A 24,512-nucleotide genomic window follows, 5' to 3' on the forward strand; every position below is an offset into this window, starting at 1 on the left:
GTTAAGCGTCTGCTTTCGGCTCTGGTCATGATCCCGGGGTCCTGGGATTGAGCCTCACATCAGGCTCCCTGCTCTGTGGGAAGCCTGCTTCTCCCTCTCCCACTCCCCCTGCTTGTGTTCCCTCTCTCGCTGTGTCTCTCTCTGTCAAATAAATAAAATCTTTAAAAAAAAAAAAAAGTGGTCCTATGAACAGGATCAGTTGGGAGTCAGAAAACAGAAGATCTTTGAGAGTATGGGTTATGGAGACACTCGGGAAAATTTCAAGATATTTGAAATGCCTATGAAACGTTGCCCTTGTTTTCCTCATGGTAAGTAGATGGGACTGACAGAAAGTGACTAATATCTATTTTTCTGATGAAATAGAAAAATCCCCCAGGACTGTGTTGGAGCTGTCCTGTACCAATCATGCCCATTTCTTCCCAACTCAGTGCTGTTGGTAGCTTGAAATCAGGCATGATGGGATTATTTACACCACAGAAAATGGCTAATACTACAAATCCAGACTCTGTCCGCTCTCCCTCCCGAAAGCTAGTTGTTGAGAATTTACCAGCATACCACTGGGTGTACCAAGTTCTACACGTGCCTCTCTGAGAGAGGCTGCATCTCTGCAATGAAAAACATGTAAAATCAAGTTTCTCCAGCTCATATGGGGAGTCTAAAAACACAAAACAAACAACAAAACAGAAAAAGACTCACAGATATGGAGAACAATCTGGTAGTTGCCAGAGGGTAGGGGGATAGAGGGACAGACAAAACAGGCAAAGAAAACTACTTCCAGTTATAAAATAAGGAAGTCACGGAAATGAAAAGTACAGCTTTGGAAATATGGTCAGTAGTATTATAATAGTATGGTGATAAATGGTAACTACCCTTATCACGATGAGCATTCCATAATATATATAATTATCCGATCACTATGTCGTATACCTGGCACTAATATGTCAACTATCCTCCAATTTAAAAACAATTTTAAAGATTCCCTAGCTTAAAATCCCCCTTTTAAATGGGAATTATGCTTGCTTTATTATTTTCCTAAAAAATATCAGGAAGTTTGTCCCTCAGTGTCTAAATAAGGTGAAAGAAAATTGTCATTGATATTATTTTAGCTTGCCATTTCTGTCGTCTGTGAACAGTAAGAGATGAAACCACTCTTCCCCTCAGCCTAGCCCCAACTCTCCCGGTGGCCTGGCGTACCCACTGAGATTCTCTTGTCACAAGCAGCCCTTCCATTTTCTGCCCACATGGCCAAGCTCTGGGGGAAGGTAAACAGGTGGCTTTTGGGTGGGCAACTTGACAATATGTGTTTAAAATATGGATATAATTTGACCAAGAAATGCCACTTCTGGGACTTTATCTTAAAGATACAACCAGTCAAGGGGTTGCGGGGGTGGCTCAGTCAGTTAAGCATCCAACTCCTGATTTCAGCTTAGGTCATGATCGATCTCAGGGTTGTGAGATTGAGCCCCACCTCGGGCTCCACACTCGGTGTGGAATCTGCTAGGGATTCTTTCTCTCCCTCTGCCTCTCCCCCCTTTAACATGCTCTCTAAATAAATAAATATCTAAAAAAAAAAAAAAAGGGCGCCTGGGTGGCTCAGTTGGTTAAGTGACTGCCTTCAACTCAGGTCATGATCCTGGAGTACCAGGATCGAGTCCCACATCGGGCTCCCCGCTCAGTGGGGAGTCTGCTTCTCCCTCCTCAGTGGGGAGTCTGCTTCTCCCTCTGACCCTCTCCCCTCTCATGCTCTCTCTCACTCTCTCTCAAATAAATAAATAAAATCTTTAAAAATAAATAAATAGATAGTTATATTGCAAAGATGTACAGAAGTGCCAGTTAATACTCCAAAAGCAAACCTCAACCAATGAGGAATGGAAGTTGGTGAATAAATACCCAGGTTCTTGGACCCTCCTTGAGCAAGGGAGGGATGTAGTCTACACAGTCTCTCAAGGGGTCCACAGAGCAGTGAGCCTCAGTGGTCACCTGCTCACTAACTGCCCTTTATTGACTTTCTTTCCTCCCTGTTTCACTTCCCCATTCCATCACCATGCTTCTTAGGATCGCCTCCAAATTAACTACTTGCCTCCAAACTCTTGTCTGAGTCAGCTTTGGGGGAAGTCCATGCTAATACTGTGTGTGTTTAAACCCAAACCACTAAGTTATTTGTGGGTCCTCATATTGACTTACCCTTCTCACCACACACACACACAGGAAAAAAATAAGAAGGGAAAAAAATGAGGGCCTTTTTTTTTGTTTTTTTTTTTTAAGATTTATTTATTTTAGAGAGAGAAAGAGAGCACGTGCACAGGTCGGGAGGGGCAGAGGGAAAGAATCCTCAAGCACACTCCCCCGCTGAGCACACAGCGCTATGTGGGACTGGACCCCAAGACCCATATCATGACCTGAGCAGAAACCCATGAGATCATGACCTGAGCCCAAACCAAGTGTGTTGCTTAACCGACTGAGCCACCCACGGGCCGTTTTTTAAAACAATAATTAACTGTTACAAAAATGCAAACTGTTCTGTGAAGTTTTGTAAAGTTTCTCCCTCAAATGCAAAATGTTTTGTAAAGTTAGGCATTTAATAGATTGGTCTTGGAGTTCAGGGTGAGCACTTTTCCTTTTGAAACTGATTCCTTACGTCTACTTAAGTGTTTCTACTAGAAAATTCATAACGGTTTTGTAAGTCATTTTAGGTCTTTCATGGAAGAATATGATTGTGAAGGAAGGTCTGAAAACCTAGGGACATTAATTCATGGCTCCAAAGGCTCTAGACTGAGTCCCGCGCCCTCTCTAACGTGCCCTAGGCTGTGGAGTCCACCTCTTCCGTGCTCCCTCGTCCTCCCTCCTCCCTGGGCCGACGGTCAGTGGCTCCCCGGGCTCCCACAGCGGACACAGCAGGGCTCGGCCGCCCCCCCGCAGCGGACGGCCCACGCCCGGTCCTTGGCGCCCGAGTCGCTGCGCTGCGGTCCGAGCCACCAGGCCGGCACCCGCCCGGCTGCGCAGCCTCTCCGGGAGCGACCGCGGCGAGCAGGCGGCTGGACCCGAAGCGAAGCTGGGGGGTTCCGGACGTGGCGGCAGAGCCGGACGCGGCGCCACGCGGGAATCAGTTCCGCCCGGCGGTCGACGATGACAGATCGCTACGCCTTGGGATCAGCGGACCAGGAGCCCGCAAGGACCCAGACGCACACCACAGGCCAAACGGCGCCACACCCCTCGGCCGGGAAAGCAATGCGCCTGCGCAGACAGGAATCTTTCGGTCTCTGCGCAACGGCGCGGCTTCCTAGCCAATCAGCAGGCGTGACGTTTCCTCGCCCCGCCCCCACCCGCCGCGTCCTCGTCTGGTCTCCATGACAACTCCTGAGTGTTTCCCCGCCCCCAACCGGTCGAGCCAACCTCAAAGAGCCGCTGCGCCAAGGGACCAAAGGCAGGAGGAAGGTGACTAATTTCTGGGTCTCTATCATTTAAGCAGGTAGGGCTGTCGTAAGGGGAAAAGGTTTTCACGTCCCCACCTGACTGATGAACAAGAGATTACCGCGAGAAAGGCTGGGTCCCAGAACCAGGCACAAGAGGCCGATGAAGAAAAGCCAGAGGCTGCCTTTTAAAAAGTGAAAAATAAGGGCGCCGGCCTGGCTCCGTCGCAAGAGCGTGGGGCTCTTGATGTCGTTGTGAGTTTGAGCCCCGCCTTGGTGAGCGATTTAAAAAATAGTCTTTAAAAATAAAAGTTTAAAAAAAAATTTGAAGTTAAAAGTGGAAAATAACCGCCGGCAGCCCTTTTGGAGTCCACGAGGAAAACGAGCCAAGGATACAAAAAAGAAATATCCTCCCCAAATAGCAGAGAAGTTGGGCAACCTTGCAGCCAACATTGAAAGCAGAAAGCTTTTCGCGAGGGGCAAGGCAAGCGTGCTCACGAGGAGCGAGCGAACCAAAGCATTAAAGGACACGGCCTGCAACCGTCCTCTATTCGGATCAGTTTTGCAGGAAAGGACCCCCCCCAACTCATCTGTGATTTTCAAGCCTTCTCCTCTATTGGAGACCTTTCCTCTCATGGTCAACAGAACAATGACATAAATCCACACGACACCGGATTAGGAATAATTTTGAAGCGTCGTGGGAATCACATGCCATACCCTTAAAATGACAAGAAATAAAAGGAAACGAATCTCACGAATTTTCTCTCTTTTCCTAATTTCTTCATACTCTGGCCTCTTGAATTTACTCCACGAGAAACCTCTGAATCTCTTCTCGTGTGGGCTTATTACAATGTGGATCATCAAGTACAAAGGAGGGGGAGAGGGCATGATTCAGAAAGCCTTCTTCAGGAAGGAGTATCAGCCCCGGTTCTCTGCTCTTAAGAAGCCCCTGGCCTTGTCACAGTCATGAATCTTAAGGACTACATAGAGCTGTTAAAAACACTGGCCTCTCTCAAAGGGACTGGTAGGTAAAATTGGGCTTTATATCCAAGGAAAACCACTCTGACTCTCCTGTATGCTATTTAATACCTTATTACACTTACAGCAGTTGCCTAAGTAGGCGCCATAACCTGGATTAGAGAAGGCACCTCTTAACCCAGGAACTCTTTCCTCTGGAGCCTACACAGGAACAAATCCCAGACGATACTGTCCCATCCAATGAGGCTCCCTTTGGATGGTGTCTTAATGTGAAGAGTGCCCTAACTCTGAGCTCTGCCTCTAAGTCAATACAGAAGCCATCTACTCTTGGCATATGGTCTTCCCCAAATCTCCCAGATTGTATAACATGGAGAAAAGCAAGTTCTGACATCTATAGTCCCATCACTCACTGATGCTTCCACCATCCCTAGCAAGTGGTTCCATTATGCCCTGGTGATTGGCATGCTCAGCAGCCTTCCTCAATACTTATCTCAGGGCCACACGTACAAACACACATGTGCAAAGAGGTGGTAGAGTAAAAAGGTTAAGAACAAGGACTCTTGAGCTGGACTACCTGAGTTTAAATCTCAGCTCCACAGTGTTTGCAGGTTGGCCAGTGACTGCCTTTCTGAGTCATGGTTGCCTCCTCTACAAAATAGGGATAAGGTGTGCCTAAATTTAAGGGTATTGTTGAAAGAAATGAATGAGTTGATACATACAAAAGGTTCCTGAACAGTGTCTAGCATGTAATAAATCTTTACCTCAAGTATTATCTTTTATTGTCATGAAAATCCTCTGAAAGGGGTCTGGGAAGAGCTAAAATACAAAGAAAAAACAAATGGCAGTTTATACACTGAATTCTGCCTTACTTTATGCTTATAAAAGGAAAGGAATGGAATATCAATGCCTGCTTCTTGAGTTGCATTTCTAGGATAAGGGCAAAAACCAGGTAGCTTTCCTTTCTTATATTTACTAAAGAAGAGATTTAAGCTAGGTCTGCTTATCCAGATACCTAAGGCCAGGTTTATTTGGGGAAATGGATTTTTTTTTTTAAGATTTTATTTATTTATTTGACAGAGAGAGAGACAGTGAGAGAGGGAACACAAGCAGGGGGAGTGGGAGAGGGAGAAGCAGGCTTCCCGCGGAGTAGGGAGCCCGATGTAGGGCTCGATCCCAGGACCCTAGGATCATGACCTGAGCCAAAGGCAGACACTTAACTGACTGAGCCACCCAGGCACCCCGGAAATGGATTTTTTTTTTAAGACTATTTATTTATTTATTTGACAGACACAGCAAGAGAGGGAACACAAGCAGGGGGAGTGGGAGAGGGAGAAGCAGGCTTCCTGCGGAGCAGGGAGCCCGATGCGGGGCTCGATCCCAGGACCCTGGGATCATGACCTGAGCCGAAGGCAGACGCTTAATGACTGAGCCACCCAGGCACCCCCGGAAGTGGATTTTTTTACCTAAATTAAACAGAAGTATTTCTCAATTCTCCATGATGCTGTATCATAGCAACCTTCCTACTAGGATGAATTGGCATATCTTCTGATATAATCAACTCTGGCCAACTGAACAAAAACATTCATGGAGAGGAATAAAGGAGTATACAAATGTATTGTCTGTGCCTGTCAATTCTTTGGAGAAACAAAATTACCTTCAGTAGTGAGCCCATAAGGTGGAAATAGAGTATTATCAATATTGTCCTTATAAATCTCTGCGTTTGCTCACAAAATGCAGTTACATAGCTTTGTGTATAACTCTGATAACATGCTATTATGTGTTCATATGTATAAATGTATAAGTAAACAACAGAATGTTATATATGTAAAATATAATTTTACAATATGTCTAATTTCACTAATTTATCTTGGGCTTTTTTGGAGGGGGGTGTCTTGGTGCATATGGTTGAATTCCTATTAAGTAAAATGTAAGTATGATAAGATTTTCTCCAAAATGTTTATCTCAAGCCACTATATTTTGTATGCATAACGTTGGCAAAACATATCCAGAAATCATCTAATGTATGATGTGTATCAAAGGTACTACAGGGGTAACTTTTCATTGAACAACTCATCTTATATGAATTTTTAAAACCGTGTGTAACTATTATTTTGTTTAAAATCAACAATAAAAGACCTAACAAGATAGTTACTTTCCTCATGGGGAGAACTGTGTTAAAGCTGGAGATAAAACCAGATATTAAGATCAAACTAAAAATGTTTTATAGGCATATATAAGGGATATAATGAATGGCAAAGGTTTTCAGAGAAGGAGGTTATTTTCAACTGTGGTGGTCAAGGAGAAGGTGACAATTTAAGTTGAGTCCTAAAGGAGACTAACTTGCAAATTGAAAAGAGTGATAATGTGAGAACTACCTCTTGATTAAAAAAACAAAAAGAAAAAAACGATTAATGCCCCCTCAGAAAAGGCAGAAAGCCCTGCTTTAATCAACAAAGATCTCTTCCTACAATCCTCAAATCAAGCCCGGGTCACCACACAACGAGCTCATCACAATAGTGAAAACTATCCAAGCTTCTTAGAGGAATTCGAGATATAACATGTATGTTAATTTTCCCTTCACTCAACACAAGCAGTTTTAACCACATAACTGGTTTTAACCATATAAATTCATTCTAAATCAGGCCTCTGAAGGAAGGGCAAATGTTTCTCCACAACCCACACTAACTGGCTCCAGGAAAGAAAAGTTTTTGAAAGGGCCTTGCTATACCTAAGATGTTAACTAACATTATTTGAAGAGCTCTGATTCTAATAACGGACACTTTTATGGAGGACTCTTTTTTTCCTTGCCTCCAATTTCTAAAAGGTATTAAAAATTTCATGTATTTCAATAATTATTTCCAGATGTTACCATTTCTTCAGAGTATTTTGTCTTACAATTTTCAGAACAAAAATCCCTTTTTCCTCTATCTTCAGTTGTGCTTTTCAGCTCTGAAACTCAAGCCCTGTTGAACTTCAAGCTGTAACTAACACTAAAGTGTGTAAGCACTTTAAATAGAAGAGAAGGACGGGAAAGTCAGTAAGAAGGGAGAGTTCAAAGTAGCCCTTTTAATGAGGACAGTACTGCTAGGGGTAGGAATGATTGTATATTAAGGCAAAGATTTATAGAAAGGTGGTATTTGAATATACGATCAACCATGAGTCCATTTCACTTGGACATGGCAGTATTCCAATCAGTACAAGGAGGGGCAATGAGCTCAAGTTTGAACAACTGGAATTCCTTTGCGTGTTGGAAGAGCCTATTCCTGGGGCCAGGAAAAAAAAAAATCACTTCATGGTGACATCAGTCATTTTCAGGTACAGATGAAAATACACACACACAGAAAGATTAATGGTTGGTTTCTTAGGCTATTCCAGCTTTCAGATCAGTATTTCTTCACATGGATTTGTGGTATTCTGGCAGCTAATTCTTTGCAGGAGAAAATGGGAGGAGAGCATTTTCAAAAAAAGGGGGGGGTCACAATTATAATAACCCATGAAAGTAGGATTCTTTGGTATTTAACAAAGTGAGGAGTCTGAATGACCACACATTCAGAGTGATTCTCCACTGTGAAGTCTCTGATGCCTAATGAGGGCTGAACTACACCTGAAGGCTCTGCCACATTCATTACACTCACAGGGTTTCTCTCCAGTGTGAATCCTCTGATGTTGAGTAAGATGGGCACTTCTACTGAAGGCTTTCCCACACTCAGGACAATCAAATGGTTTCTCTCCAGTATGAATCTTCTGATGTTGCGTCAGCGATGAACTCTGGCTGAAGGCTTTCCCACAATCTTTACAGGTGTAAGGTTTCTCTCCAGTGTGGGTTTTTGTGTGTTTTGTGAGGGTTGAGCTCTGGCTGAAAGCTTTATCACATTCTCTACACTTGTAGGGTTTCTCTCCAGTATGAGTTCTCTGATGTCGAATAAGTGCTGATCGATCACTGAAGGCTTTCCCACAGTCATTACAGGTGTAAGGTTTCTCTCCAGTGTGAGTTCTCTGATGTTGATAGAGGTGTGAGCTTTGACTAAAGACCTTGCCGCACTCACTACATTCATAGGGTTTCTCTCCAGTGTGAATAAACTGATGGACAATGAGGGAAGAGTTGTGACTAAAGGCTTTCCCACATTCCCTGCATTCATAGGGCTTCTCTCCAGTATGAATAAACTGATGTTCAATACGGGATGAATTGTGACTGAAGGCTTTACCACATTCGTTACATTCATAAGGTTTCTCGCCAGTATGAATTCGTTGATGTTGAATAAAGTGCGTTATCTGAATGAAAGCCTTCCCGCATTCATTACATTCATGGGGCTTCTCTCCAGTATGGATTCTCTGGTGTTGGATAAGAGAGACGTTATGATTAAAGGCTTTTCCACATTCCTTGCATTCATATGGTTTCTCTCCAGTATGAATTCTCTGATGTACTGTAAGGGCTGAATAATTACCAAAAGTTTTTCTACATTCACTACATTCATACGGTTTCTCTCCATGTTGGGTTCTCTGATGTTGAATAAATGGTGCATTCTGAATCAAGGCTCTTTCATGCACATTATATTCCTTCCCACCATGAACACTCTGATGATGTTTGGTAAGGTGTGAGTTCCAGGTATAGCCTTTTCTATCTTCACAAGACTTCTCTCCAATATTAGTTTTCTGATGTTCAGTGCAGTGTATACCGTGACCAAAGGTCTTCCCATACTGATTACATTTCAAATTGTTTTCTCCACTATGAGCTATACGATGTTGAACATAAACTGAGTGATCACTGAATATTTTACTACGTACATTACACTGAAGAGTTTTCTCATTTGGGCTATCTTTCTGATGTCTTATTAATTTTGCATTCTGTTTAAAACTCCTTCCCTGAGCATGAGACGTATATGGTCTCTCTTCTTCAGGGTATCTTGATTGTATAACAAAGTCTGATTTCAGACTAACACGTCTGCCAGATTCAATATATTTGGGCTTACTATCAGTTCTAGAAGTTCTTTTCTTGCAGATAACTGTTGCTTCTTTCCAGAGTCTATCTTGACCATTCTCTTTGATCTCTGCATATCCCCAGGCTTCCTTCAAACTGGAAGCCCTTGTATCAGCCCCTGTGCTTCTCTCCATACTTATCCCCTGGCATGATTCTTTTTCAGAAAATACCTCCTTTGGGTTTGACTTTCTGGTCTCCAAATCTGGAGGGGAAAAGTAAAAAAAGTTCCCTGTACTAGAAGAAGGAAATGACTAAAGCAGGATTGAGATAATAAAAGTATGTAAATACCATTAGTCACAAATATAAGTCAAGTCGTCAACAGATAATTTATTGAACACCTATTACGAGCTAGGCGCTGTGTTACATGCTAGGATTCAATGATAAACAAAGCAGATATAGTACCAGCTCTTTTGAGATTTACAGTCTTTTGGGGAAGGTAAGTATTAATCAAGTAATTTCAAGAATGACGAACGCTGTAAAATAATGTGTTAGGGAGATTTTCAGTTGGGAAATGATTGGTATTGTACATAGGAATGATAGCTGCCCCTAGCTGCTGAACCACTAGAATCTTCCCTGGCTTTTGATACCACCACCAGCAGTCCCCTGTGTCCCCTGTCTGGAGTTCACTCCGGCTAGGCTCATCCTTTAATGCCTACATCTTCCATTCCCACTGGCAGAGTTCCCCATTAACTCTCCTTGATTATGCCTGAGGTTGCTGTTGGATTCAATAAGATCATTAACCAGATTTTCCTTTGCCACTCTGAATATTACCATTTGCCAGAATGGTAATATTTCCTTCAGCTTTCACTTTTTCTCCCTCTCTCTGGGCCTCCCAAAATACACACATACACACCCCCCAAAAAGACAAAGAGGGTCAAAGTTCAGGAGAATGCATAAATTTTAGGAGGATCAGGGGATTAGGCTTACTACTAGTACTAGTTCAGCTTTCTTTTCTTTTTTTTTTTAAGATTTTATTTATTTATTTGACAGAGAGAGACACAGCGAGAGAGGGAACACAAGCAGGGGGAGCTGGAGAGGGAGAAGAAGGATTCCCCGCTGAGCAGGGAGCCCGATGTGGGGCTCGATCCCAGGACCCTGGGATCAAGACCTGAGCTGAAGGCAGACGCTTAACGACTGAGCCACCCAGGTGCCTCTGGTTCAGCTTTCTTATAGGTAAACTACACATGACATACATCTTAATTGTTGTAAAGTTGGGACTTTATAATTGAGGATCTTGTAAGTAGTCTTTCAGCCTTATGAAGGGTAAGACAAACAGCACATGTGTTTTGCAAGCTGGACTATTTTCAAAGTAACCTCAGTATGTGGCTTGGACAACCTTATATAATGTAGAAAATCAAAGTTAAAAGAAGGCAACATAAGTTAAGCAGGGGAGAGAAATGGTAGCAGGGGAACTAATCCATTATCAGGTTAGCCAAAAAGAAGGAACAACCTGTTAAGTCCAATGCACACTCTTCAGGTCTTGACCTCTCTAGAATATATCACTATGAGCCCCTCCCCTCCTTGAAATGCTCTTTTCTGTTGGCTTCTACAACAATAACCTGACCTGGTTTCCTTCTGCTCTGGCCACCCTTTCTTAGTATCCTTTCTGGATTCCCTTTCCTTCATTTATATTGATAAAATTTGTAATAACATACCTCTACTGCCATCACCCATTATTAAAAATCATTACTATTTTATTGTTTTGACAACATTTTCCCCATGTGTTTTTTTTTAAAGTACACAAGTGATATAGATATATAGAGATATAGACAGATAGCAGATACTTAAATGTGTGTGTTCATTGGGCTTCTAAGTTCTCTTGCAACTTTTTTCATGCTCTGTTGCTCAATTTTCATATTTCATCCACTCCCATGACTTCAATTACCATCTATTCTCAGATGACTCTCAAGCTGTACCACCAGTTATGATCTCTTTCCTTCACCAAGATCCATTTGACATCTCCTCCTTATATTCATCTACCTTCCAGACACCCCTGCTTAGACCAGAGTTTCTCAACTGCAGCACTACTGAAATTTTGTCAAGACAAGTCTCTGTGCGAGGGGCTGTCCTGTGCATGGTAGGATGCTTAGCAGCATCTTTGGCCTCGACCCACTAGATGCCCATAGCATCCTCCCAGTCTTCAGACATGTCCCCTGGGGGCAAAATCACCCCTGTTTGAGAACCACTGGTTTAGATCTGCTATAGACTCTTCCAAAAGAATAAACAGAACTCATCTTCCACCCCACCCCCCTAAACTTGCCATTTCTCCTGTGTTTTCCATCTCAGGGAAGAGAACTTCCACCTACCTACACAGCCAAGCCAGAAACCTGGAAATCATCTTTGTCTGTTTCTCCCTCACCTCCCACATATAGTCAGCAAATTCTATCAATTTTACAACCTTAAAATTGGATGTAAGATCACACTCCTTAAACTTACATTCAAATTCTTTCATTCTCTTCTTACTTTTTAGGTAGGAAAAAACTAGGTACAACGAAGACAAAGTAAATGAAGGAGAGACTCCAGCTACTAGAGAGGAAAAGGGAATGACCTCATAAAATGCCAGAATGAAGCACAACTTGATCTCTGGATCGAGTGTCAGGGTTATAACTTTAAGGAGGGAGTACCTTCCTTAATTCTGGGAAGAAATAAGAGACTAATGAGACTCTGATATGTCAACATGAAGATGAGACTTAGAGGGGGCCTCAACATTTTCTACAGGCCTGGAGGATTTGGGGAAGAACCCCTAACTCATATTTCAAAAGATGTTGTCTGCCTTGTTCTTACTTACGTGAGCAGCTGCTTCTTAGCACTTCTCTCTCCTGCATCCATGGGTTTCCTGCTTGTTCCAACTGGGAGATGATATCAGGTTTAGAAAATGGACATCCTACTCAAGGGAAAGAAATAGAATCTGATTGTCAGTTTCCAGGACAAAGGGCCACCCCATTTTCAGTCCCACTCTTGTGTTTTCAAGAGCAGAAAACAAGTAACTAATTGTCAAAAGCAATTATACATTTTCTACCAAAGTAGGGTGAGAAACAGTTTAAGGATCTGCTCTGGATTCTGGAGGAAAATGTTAACCAAAGCCTTCTTTGTTTCTTTCTCTCTTTCTTTCTTTCAGAGGGCAGGAGGAGCAGAGGAAAAGGGACAAGCAGAGTCCCTGCTGAGCACAGGGCCCCACACGAGGTGGGTCCCATGACCCTGAGATCATGACCTAAACCAAAATCAAGAATTGGACGCTTAACCGACTGAGCCACCCAAACACCCCACCCCCCAAAGCCTCCTTTCTGATCGTCCCCTAATAGGAGCATGGGAATCTTTAGAAAGCAATGGCATCCCAAAATGCCTACCTGAGGTGAGGACCCAACCTTACCCAAGGAGACCAGGTTCCTATAGTTCTCAAGCATTACATCCCTGTACAAGTCTCTCTGAGCAGGGTCCAGTTCTCTCCATTCTTCCTCAGTGAAGTTCACAGCCACATCCTTGAAGGATAAGCCCTGAAGCACCTGCATGGGGTTCGGAAATAACGGTTGAATGAGGCAGAATTAGGGGAGATTCATGGAATGGAGAGGAAATGGATCCAACTATGTTCATAGTGTCAAAGGCATACTGACTCGTAGGTTAAAGAGTCTTAAAATGTGTATACCCCTTGTTATGCTGAGCGAAATAAGTCAATCAGAGAAAGACATGTATCATATGACTTCACTGATATGAGGAATTCTTAATCTCAGGAAACAAACTGAGGGTTGCTGGAGTGGGGGGTGGGGTGGGAGGGATGGGGTGGCTGGGTGATAGACACTGGGGAGGGTATGTGCTATGGTGAGCGCTGTGAATTGTGCAAGACTGTTGAATCACAGATCTGTACCTCTGAAACAAATAATGCAATATATGTTAAGAAAAAAAAACAGTAGCAGGAGGGGAAGAATGAAGGGGGGAAAATTGGAGGGGGAGATGAACCATGAGAGACGATGGACTCTGAAAACAAACTGAGGGTTCTAGAGGGGAGGGGGGTGGGAGGATGGGTTAGCCTGGTGATGGGTATTAAAGAGGGCACGTTCTGCATGGAGCACTGGGTATTATGCACAAACAATGAATCATGGAACACTACATCAAAAACTAATGATGTAATGTATGATGATTAACATAATAAAAAAATTTTTAATGTGTATACCCTTTTGACATACTGATTTTATATCTAGAAATCAATTGTAATAAAATGACTGGAGATATGAGTAAAGAGTTATCAACAGATTCTTATCTATTTATAATTTACAATAGCAAAAGAGTTCTAAATAACCTAAATATTTGAGGAGAGTGGCAGAAGCTGCTAACTGCTCACTAAAGTACACTTCACCTCCTCATCTTTCTAGGTAGACAAACATTTCCCAATCTCCTTTGCAGTTAGATGTGGCCATGTGACTGAGTTCAAGCCAAGAGAATGCAAGCAGAAGAGACGTGCACCATTTCCAGGCCTGCCTCCCATGCATTCCTCCAAACTGCTTTCCCCTTGTGGCTGGGACATGGAGATGACCCCAGAAGTGAGTTTGGGAGCCATGTGGTAGAGATATTAGAGCTTCAGATAGCTCAAGGCCCTGAATGGCCACCCTATCAACCTGCTGACCTAGTCATATGGTTACAAGAACAAGAAATAAACTTCTATTATACTGGGGCCATTATACATTTTGGGTCTATCAGTTACACCAGTTACAAGTTAGCCAAGCCTAATTAATTCAGAAACTAACACCTTGAAGTAGAAGATATCATAACAAACACCTAAAATATACCAGGGGCATTGGCTTGACATTCAGGCAGCAAACGTCAAAGAAATGGGTAATTAAGGCTGGAATGATGTAGACTCTTGATCTACACTGGCAAAGTAATTAGAAACTGGGAAGGCAGACCAAAAGTTCACTGGGCCTGTAGCTCTGGGGGAATAAGGTGGAAAGAGCCAAAATGCTAGCTTGTGCAGGATGCTTCTGGATATATTTGGCAAAGAAAGAGTTGAGCTCAGGAAGGAATTTACCAATTTTCAAGCTAAAATAAAATGGAATACAGAGTACAGAAATTTGGGGCTTCACATGGTTGGAAAAGCAAACTGTTTCTAGATCTCATACAACAGGAAGTCTAAAAAAGGCTTTGAACAACAAAGGCCCATTGAAACTTCTCAGCTAAACAAAGTGACTTAGTCCTATAAAAAAGATCAAGTTAAGGATATGGCGTTCCCATCCAAGCCTATTGTTCGGCAAACTTAAGCTTATCTTCATTAAGAAAGACATGGTTAAAAAAAAAAAAAGAAAAAAGAAAGAGACATGGTAAGTAAGAAACTGCAAAATATACCAAGCTTGAGACTTATATCCAGGAAAGAACTTTGGGTGTGATTATTAGTACATGGCAAACAGATCAGAAGCTTCCTAAATTTTTATAGGACAACATATCCAAGATTTCTTTTTTTTTTTTTAAGATTTTATTTATTTATTTGACAGAGAGAGTCACAGCGAGAGAGGGAACACAAGCAGGGGGAGTGGGAGAGGGAGAAGCAGGCCTCCTGTGGAACAGGGAGCCCGATGTGGGGCTCGATCCCAGGACTCTGGGATCACGACCTGAGCCGAAGGCAGATGCTTAACAACTGAGCCACCCAGGCGTCCCTATATCCAAGATTTCAATGTACTTTGTACTTCTTTTTTTCCTGTCTCAGAAGAAGCAGTACCTTTCCTCAATTCTAAGCCATTTATGTCACTGACTTCCCAAATACATCTTCTCAAAAATCTACTCATCCAGGGCACCTGGGTGGCTCAGTCGGTTAAGTGTTTACTCTTGATCTTAGGGTCATGAGATTGAGCCCCGTGCTGGGCTCTGCGCTCGAGCACAGTCTGCTCAAGATTGTCTCTCCCTCTCCCTCTGCCCATCACCTTGCTCTCTCTCTAAAATAAGAAAATAAATACAATCTTAAAAAAAAAATCTACTCATCCTTCAGGGCCTACTTCAAATCTCACTGCTACTATTAGCCCGGGGCTCCTTAAAAGGGCTTAAAGATGCTGGCTGAATGAATAAAGCTTTCCCAAATCTCTCTCAGCCAGACACGCTCACTCTCCTCTGAAACCATACAACATTTTCCCTAAAACACTTTATTAAGTAGGCCGTCAGTAAATTTGCTGATTTGTGTCACACGGATTTGTGTGCGGGTCTTTTCTCCCCATGGAGAACATTCTAAGCAGACGGGTACAAAAGATATCTCATGTGCCTTTGCTGATCTATGCCAAATGCCTCAAGTGGACAAAGGGAGCCTGACTCTCTCCCAACAATGCTCTCGGTCCTCTGTCCTCTATTGCCCAACTGATGGGAGAGACTGCCAAGCCCCATCTTCACTGCTACTTCCACACAATAAGGAACCCCCAGTCACCATGTTGTTGGTGGTCCACCCCACCCTCTTTATCCTATCTTTGAAAACCGCTGATGCTAATAGGGCTGACGAGCTTCATGCGATGAGAGAGAAATTTATTCACTTCAGGAATTAAGATGAGATTTTAGGGATGAGAGGAAAATCCCCAACTCACCTGGGATTTTGCTGCCTGAAGAAGAGCAGCCATATTCTCCTCCTGAAGATACCCCTTTTGGAAAAGGGCAGCCTCCCTAGATGGCAGAACTGGAAGGGAAGAATAATAAAGGAATCCAGTTTATTAGTATGTGTCTCAAACCTATTATATTAGAAATAGCCACTTACGACAAAAAGTGCATCTGACCTTGGCTATCATATGGTTGGAAGGATCCCACAGACACCTACGTAATGCGGCTTCCAAGATAACCTCAGGGATGATTCTCTGTATGATCATTAACTGGGTTCAGGATAAGCCTGAGCCTGTGCTCTGAGAATGAGGATCCCTGTGACAACAGCAACAAAAACCCATATACTGTTAGGGTTGGCAGGAAGCTTCCAGACTCCTTTATTCACAAATGGAGAAACTTTCCAACTTCATAGAATGAGAAAAAGGAGCCACAGAGGCAAAGGGCAACAGTGCCCAACCTGGAAGCACCAGCCACCAGATCATGAGTATTCTAGGCCCCTGCTAAGTGTGCAGCCATCCTAGGTTCATTCCACCACACACGTGATCCACTAACTCATAGTCTGTCATCTCGTCCTCCCCTGCATCCCAAGCAACCAACATAGTATTCCTGGTGGCAGGAGGCCCAAAGTGTTGAGAATGAATTCATGATCCCCCAAATCCTTTGACTCCATGCCCATCGAGCAACGTTCTGCTCACAGTTTCCTTTCCCACTTTGATTTTTTGCCTACTGGGAGAAAACCGATAATATTAACTTTGTGCCTTCTTTGAGCTTATCTTTGGGTGGCAGGGCTGGCTATATGTCATTTATTTTATTCTATTGCCTTCCTACTATTCTAGTTTATTCTTTCTTTAACTCTCACTCTCCCCCATTACCAAAAAGCAATACTTAAAGCCCCTTGTCGGGAGTGCCTGAGTGGCTCAGTCAGTTAAGCGTCAGACTCTTGATTTAGGCTCAGCTCATCATCTCGGAGTCGTGGGACTAAGCCCCACATCGGGCTCCCTGCTCAGCAGGGAGTCTGCTGGAGATTCTCTCCCTCCCTTTCCCTCTCTCCCTGACCCTCCCTGCGCACTCACACACTCTCTAATAAATAAATTTTTTTATTAAAAAAATTCTATAGCATTTTCTGTCTATCCCTTGTTTTATGAAAACAAAAGGCATCATCAGTGTATGTGGTCATACCCCAAGCCCCTAGTTCCCCACAGGATGCCTGTCCGCTCCTTGTACTGAACTCTAACAATCAGTGAAGGATGGGTAGAGACGGGGAACTTGTAAGTTTCAGGACCCTGAGAAATCAGAGGGGCTGAGGGCAGGATGTCCCAGAAAATCAAACAGACTGAAGCTACACCGTGGAAGCCCCTTCTCATCTGGGCCATCCTTTTGTATCTCCTTAAGAAAGAATACTTCCTAAGAGAGGTTGAAAGGTGGGGCACCTGGGTGGCTCAGTTGTTAAGCGTCTGCCTTCGGCTCAGGTCATGCTCCCAGGATCCTGGGATCGAGCCCCGCATCGGGCTCCCTGCTCAGCGGGAAGCCTGCTTCTCCCTCTCCCACTCCCCCTGCTTGTGTTCCCTCTCTTGCTATGTCTCTCTGTGTCAAATAAATAAAATCTTTTTTTAAAAAAAGAGAGAGATTGAAAGGAAGTCAGGAGCAGTTCTCAATCCTGCCAGAATTGGGCAGTGGACCCTGCAGATGCAGGCCCCAGCTCTGCACTTGACCTCTTCCATGTGCTAGAGTGCCAGATCAAATCCTCTGCTTCTCCATGTCCATTTCCTCTTATCTATCCAAGGAGTCTGACTTGCCCCCTCTCATTCTTTGGAGAGGCATCCAGTATAACAGAGTATGGAGAGTGAGATGTCTTACTTTTTAGAGCTTCAAGTAAAAATGGAATTATATCAGTAAAGTTACTACTACTTATGGAGCACTCACCATGTACCAGATGCTTTCCATAAATCACTTGTTACAAATGAGGAAATTGATGACTTGCCCAAGGTCTCAGAGCTGCCCACACACATTTGACAAGGCTGCTGTAAAGAAAAACTAAAATGAGATTACTGTGTGCACACTGTAGGTGCCCAACTAACAGCAGAAGCTTCTCTTACTTGTGTTTCTTACCTCTGTTCTGGAGTTTGTGGCTCTGATCCTCCATAACCACAGTCTTTGCACCATTTGGGTAAAGCAACTTCACCCAAATCCTCCATGTCTCTTCCTGGGAATTACCAGCATTCTCCCAGAAACTCTAGGAAGAGATTCTGGATTGAATTATTCTTTTCCATTGTATTTCGTCTTTCATTCTCTGAGACCCTACCCATAACAGTGATGGGGCGGGGGGGGGGGGGGGGGGGGGGGGGGGGGGGGTCTGAAGCAGTATATTTTGAGCTAAGACTAAAGTCAAGAAGTTCAGCAGTCACTCAGGCTTCAGGAAGCCCTATTCACAGGGAAGTCTCAATATAACCTTTCGCCCAGGGCCCTGCAGAGACAGACACCCAGGAACATAGATAATCACAGACGACAGGTAAAGATACTGTTACCAACATGCCTGAAGGATACACAGATGCAGGCCATGGTGGCAAGTGCCCCGCTGGGAGTGAAGGCACCTGGGTTCTCATTTCTATGTACCAGATGGCTAAGTGACCCAAAACAAGTAACTTTTCCTCCCTGGGTTCCAGTTGCTTTTTATGTACAAATGGGGAGGTGGATACCTACTATTCATAATGGCTACCACTGATTGAGCCCTTACTTAGCGCCTGGCACTGTGTCAACTGTTTCATACCAAATTTCCACTGAATCCTCACAATCACCACGTAAGGTAGGGACAATAAATTTCACTCGACAGGGCGCCTGGGTGGCTCAGTTGGTTAAGCGACTGCCTTCAGCTCAGGTCATGATCCTGGAGTCCCGGGATCGAGTCCCGCATCAGGCTACCTGCTCAGCAGGGAGTCTGCTTCTCCCTCTCCCGCTCCCCCCTGTTGTGCTCTTTCTCTCTCTCACTCTCTCTCAAATAAATAAATAAAATCTTTAAAAAATAAATAAATAAAAATAAAAATAAATTTCACTCGACAGGTAAGGAACAGCAGAGGCAAAGTTCAGTAACTTGCCTACGGTCACATCACTGAGCAATAATCGCTTTCTCGAGACGTAGACAAATGGATCTCTTACATCCACGCCCTCCCGCGTCAACACCGTCTGAGTCTATACAGTGGATCCACCACGCTGTGGGCACAAGGGCAGACGCGCGTTGGTCTCTGAGCTGGGAGCATGGACAGCCTTGGGCCCTACCTGCCTCACCTTCCAGCCAAGCGCTTCAGGCTGTGCGGGGCCTCAGCAAAGGACCTGGACGTGTCTCAGACTTAAACACACGTACACACCACCATCACGTACACACAAAACCCAGAACAGAGGGGCAGGGTCAAGGTGGCCGAGCCCTGACAGACAGCTCCCCAGCTCCAGCAGGAGGGATTACGGTCAGGTCAGCGGGCCCAGGGAGATCCCCAGTGGGACGCGCGACCAGACCCCCAAGCCTGACAATCCCCTGCTGGACACACACCCCCGTCCAACGTCTGCTCCTGCCGGGTTCAGACACCGAGCTGGTCACTGTAGGTAGGACCACAAGAACAGACCAGCCGCGAGCCGAGCGCGTCCAGACAAAGGAGCCGGAAGCGGAAGTGCGCGCCGAGGCTCCTGGGAAATGTAGTCCAACCCTGCCCGCCGCCTGGGCTCGGAAAAGCCCCCCGCTCGGCTGAGTTGAAACGCGGCCCTGACCTTCCAGACTCCCCCTTGTTCTGCCCTCAGGGGCAAGCCCTCGCGTGGCCCAAAAAGGAGAGGTTAACGTTAGCAGCCCAGCGAAAGTGGACAGGAACCTTTGGAGGCGTTTACTAAACCATCAAGGACTGTCTAGAGTGTTCGGGGGAGGGTGGGGTTGGGGCCTGGAGAGCAGAGGTCTCCTTCCATGAGCTGCTCCCTCTGGTCCCTCTTCATGGAATAAGCGGAGCTGCAGCACTTCTTCAGAAAGCCCGACACGACAGTCCCACGCTTGAGGTTCCGCACCTTTCCAGGAATCCTGTCGGATGCCCTGTGCTCGCACATTCTGGGGCAGACCTTCAGTGGTTCCCAGGCTCCAGCACCCTCAGCCCAGAGCCCGGGGACTTTGACGGCCTTTTGGGTTCCTGTCACCGAAGTGTAGTATTCTGAGACGCGGAGAGGTGGAGCCCTCTCCGGGCGAGGAACACATCTGCTGTGTCACTGTTCTTAGCACCTTGGTGTTTACAGTCTCAGTCCAAAAGAGTGCCGCATTGTTCCTATTATTTCCTGTTGGCTAGCCATTCCCACACGCATGACAGTCCTCCAGATCTCTTAGAGACTGATTTTTTTTTTTATTTTTTTATTCTTATGTTAATCCCCTTACATTACAACATTAGTTTTAGATGAAGTGTTCCATGATTCATTGTTTGTTAGAGACTGATTTTATACCTATCTAGGTTCAGTTAATTTAGCCTTTTGGGGGTACATTCTACAGCCAACTCTCCATGATGGGCTCATCCGAATGTACTTCTACTCGGTTCTACTGCGACAAGACGGAAGACAGTTGAGTTGTTGGTGTCTTCTTTATCACTTCCAGAAGCAGGAGGTGTTGAGAGGGTGCATACTCCCAACTCCTAGGACAAACCCCCAGGCTCACCACCACCTCTACCCCCCACCCCACCCCTGAGGAGGAGAACCTCTATATGAATCCAGCCTATCCAATCTTCATACCTGTGTCCTGGATCCTGCCTTTCCAAGCACTTTTCTTTTTTTTTTTTTTTAGATTTATTTATTTATTTATTCATGAGAGATAGAGAGAGAGAGGCAGAGGCAGAGGGAGAAGCAGGCTCCCCGCGGAGCAGGAAGCCCGATGGGGGACTCGATCCCAGGACCCTGGGATCATGACCTGAGCTGAAGGCAGACGCTTAACCGACTGAGCCACCCAGGCGTCCCTCTAAGCACTTTTCTGCCCGGAATGCATTGGGCATCACAAAAATGCTGCTGAAAAGAAAGCAAACCCCTCCAATGTGATCCTTATGCCGGGATTTCAGAAGGAATGCTGAGGTCTCTAGAGTTTCAGTAGGGAAAACCCAACGAACGGTCTACCAGCTGGACTCCCCCTTTTCCACACTACCCATCCCCCAAATCCCATAACCCCCAGTAGTCTGATGGTTTCTTTTGAATGTGTAAGGTGATAGATACAACAAGAATGGCAAATTGTTGATAGTTATTGACATTGGGTGATAGATAAATGAGCGTTCATTGTGGTATAACCTCAACTTTTGTTTCAAATTGCCATAAAGTAAATTTTAACAATGCAAATTAACTTAAAAAATAAAGCAGATTAGATCATCTGTCCGCTATGCTCAGCATTTTTGGTTGGCTTCCCACTGTAGAATAAAATCTGAAGTTTATACTATTAAGGGTTCTTTTTTTTTTAAGATTTTATTTATTTATTTGACAGACACAGAGAGAGAGCACAAGTAGGCAGAGCGGCAGGCAGAGGGAGAAGCAGGCTCCCTTGTGGGCAGAAAGCCTGATGCAGGACTGAATCCCAGGGCACTGGGATCATGACTTGAGCTGAAGGCAGCCGCTTAACGACTGAGCCACCCAGGCGCCCCCCACACAGCATTTTTAGAGAGTGAAATAGAACAGAAAAGAAGAAAAAAACACTGGAGTTTATAACATGTAATAATAATATGTCCTGTTTCGATGCACTTTTCTTTCTGTTCTGTGTTTGTGCATACTTGGTTATCATGCAGTGTGTGTGTTTTCTGTGAGTCAGATACTCTGACCCCACAGAAATCAGTGATCTGACCCAGTCTCCAACCTCCTATCTCTCTCCCTTAGCCCTTACCACTACTTTACCCTCCACCACCATCCTCAATCCACTCCAGCCTCCTGGATATTCATCATGCCAAACTCTATCCCCAGATACCCACATAGCTCTCACTCACTCACCTTTTTCAGATCCTGTTTGAATGTCATCTTTAACACCAGAGTCTTCCCTCAACACCATATACAAAATCGGGGAGCCCAATAATGCCATTCACTATCCCCCTTATTCACCTTATAATGTCTTTTTTTTTTTTTTTTAAGATTTTATTTATTTATTTGACAGAGAGAGACACAGCGAGAGAGGGAACACAAGCAGGGGGAGTGGGAGAGGGAGAAGCAGGCTTCCTGCTGAGCAGGGAGCCCGATGTGGGACTCGATCCCAGGACCCTGGGATCATGACCTGAGCTGAAGGCAGTCGCTTAACCAACTGAGCCACCCAGGCGCCCCCACCTTATAATGTCTTAATGATACTTATCTCTACTTGACATATATTTATGTTTATCTGTTTACTATTTTCCTTTCTCCACTCCAAATATAATAAGCTCCTCTGTTTTGACCAATGTTGTATCTGAAGTAAACACTTAATAAATGTTTATACTGTCTTGTGCATTCTTTATTAGATTAACTCCTAGGTACTTTTGTTGATCTTTTTAATTTTATTTTATTTTTTATTTTTTTTTTAATTTTTTTTAAAGATTTTATTTATTTATTTGAGAGAGAGAGAATGAGAGACAGAGACCACGAGAGGGAAGAGGGCAGAGGGAGAAGCAGACCCCCTGCTGAGCAGGGAGCCCGATGGGGGACTCGATCCTGGGACTCCAGGATCATGACCTGAGCCGAAGGCAGTCGCTTAACCAACTGAGCCACCCAGGCGCCCACTTTTGTTGATCTTGTGACTGATCTCTTACAACATTTACCCTTCCACCACATGAGGACACAGCAAGAAGTCCGCATTCTGCAACCTGGAAGAGGGTTGTCGCCAGAACTTGACCATGCTGGCACCCTGACCACGGACGTCCAGACTCCAGAACTGTGAGAAATTAATTTCTATTGTCCATAAGCAACCCATCGTATCCTGTTATAGCAGTCCAAACAGGCTAAGACGTGTTTGTATTTATTCTTAGGATTTGAGAATTAGACATTCTATCAACCATTTAAAAAAATGATATTTGTACTTCACTGAACTTGAAATATAGCCATGGTACTAATATTACTAAGTAAATACAATATATTTTAATATAGCAACACAAAAAATGATTACATAAATTATAGAGCCCTTGGTAGCAACTTTTAATATTTTGCCAAAGGGAAATATTGTATTTCATTGTAGATTATTTTTTTGTTCTACAGATCACATGTGCATACCCACCCCAGGAGAAAAAAACAATCAGTATTGCAACTAGTATAGCATGGAATTGTTTTAATTTTCCCTGGTAGTTTATAGCAGAAAAATTGTTTTATTGTGAACAGCATATAGAATGTTGAGTAAGACCATCTTCATTGGGTCCCTGGGTGGCTCAGTTGTTAGGCGTCTGCCTTCAGCTCAGGTCATGATCCCAGGGTTCTGGGATCAAGTCCCACATTGGGCTCCCTGCTTGGCCGGGAGTCTGCTTCTCCCTCTGCCCTCCCCACTTCTTGTGCTCTCTCTCACAAAAATGGAGAGGTAAAATTTTTTTAAAAAAAGAAAGACCATCTTTATCAACTTGAGCTCTATTTTACAAAAGGAATCTACCTAGAAGAAATACAGTGAAGCATAATAGCTTATGGTTTACTTATTTACTAGATAGGAAAAGAAGAAATTAATACTGAGTGGTTGCCTTCCATGTGCTCAACACACCTGTTCGTTGCTCTATATACATTATCTTATTTACTCTAAGAAGAATGTTCCTATTTTATTTTTATTTTTTTAAGTTTCATTTATTTACATAATCTCTACACCCAACATGGGGCTCGAACTCATGACCCCGAGATCGAGTCCCGTGCTCTTCCGACCAAGCCAGGCAGGTGACCCAGATGTTCGTTCCTATGTTAAAGATAGTAATCGTCATCTTCTTTAAAGACAAAGAAATGAAGGCTCAGGGAGTTACAGTAAATAGCCCAAAGTCACACCAGCAGAAAATGACATTCAAGTCAAGAGCCAGGTATCATTTAATTAACAAATTAACAGACTCATTGCTGAGCAGGAAGCCTGACACAGGGCTCAATCCCAGGACCCTGGGATCATGACCTGAGCTGAAAGCAGAGGCTTAACCAACTGAGCCACCCAGGCACCCCTATTTTCCTGTTTTTAGAACATCTTATATAAGATAGAGATTTATTCCTTAAAAGTTTGGTAGAATTTGGAGTGTGGTCTCTTATTTCAATTTTTTTTATGGTAATTGATCTGTTAAATTTTCCAATTTAATTTTGTACTGATTTTTTTCATTGTATATTTTCATAAATTTATCTACTTTGTTTCTATGTTTTCAAATGTATTATTTAATAATCTGTTGTGTCTCCATTTTTTCTGCTTATTTCATCTGTCTGCTTTCCTTTTTTTAAAAGTTTTTATTGTTACGTTAATCACCATACATTACATCATTAGTTTTTTTGATGTAGTGTTCCATGATTCATTGTTTGTGCATAACACCCAGTTCTCCATGCAGAACGTGCCCTCTTTAATACCCATCACCAGGAGGGATGCCTGGGTGGCTCAGGTGGTTAATACCATCACCAGGCTAACCCAACCCCCC

The 24,512-nt window shown here is 43.9% G+C and overlaps 1 protein-coding gene and 1 long non-coding RNA gene across 6 annotated transcripts; both read right to left on the minus strand.

The window, feature by feature from the left end:
• Positions 1 to 5,857: 5,857 nt before the first annotated feature.
• Positions 5,858 to 16,004, minus strand: LOC118000097 (zinc finger protein 883-like). Of its 4 annotated transcripts, XM_034989646.1 has the most exons (4): positions 15,918 to 16,001; positions 12,737 to 12,869; positions 12,155 to 12,250; positions 5,858 to 9,568 (listed from the first exon to the last, which is right to left on the minus strand). In XM_034989646.1, exons 1-4 carry the CDS (start codon positions 15,948 to 15,950, stop codon positions 7,938 to 7,940), a joined length of 1,893 nt encoding a protein of 630 aa, XP_034845537.1. In that variant the 5' UTR covers positions 15,951 to 16,001; the 3' UTR covers positions 5,858 to 7,937. The 4 variants fall into 4 exon arrangements, with proteins under 4 accessions (XP_034845537.1, XP_034845540.1, XP_034845538.1 ...); XM_034989649.1 differs by lacking the exon at positions 12,737 to 12,869 and having other exon boundaries at positions 15,918 to 16,004; XM_034989647.1 differs by lacking the exon at positions 15,918 to 16,001 and having other exon boundaries at positions 12,737 to 12,875.
• Positions 16,005 to 17,548: 1,544 nt separating this feature from the next.
• LOC118000099 lies at positions 17,549 to 19,629 on the minus strand. Of its 2 annotated transcripts, none has more exons than XR_004676375.1 (3): positions 19,469 to 19,629; positions 18,037 to 18,160; positions 17,549 to 17,948 (listed from the first exon to the last, which is right to left on the minus strand). It is a non-coding gene; the product is annotated as an uncharacterized LOC118000099 (long non-coding RNA). The 2 variants fall into 2 exon arrangements; XR_004676376.1 differs by lacking the exon at positions 19,469 to 19,629 and adding an exon at positions 19,210 to 19,459.
• Positions 19,630 to 24,512: the final 4,883 nt, after the last annotated feature.

This window comes from Mirounga leonina, unplaced genomic scaffold, assembly GCF_011800145.1.
Source record: "Mirounga leonina isolate KUSES-001 unplaced genomic scaffold, KU_Mleo_1.0 Mir_488, whole genome shotgun sequence".
NCBI lineage: Eukaryota > Metazoa > Chordata > Mammalia > Carnivora > Phocidae > Mirounga > Mirounga leonina.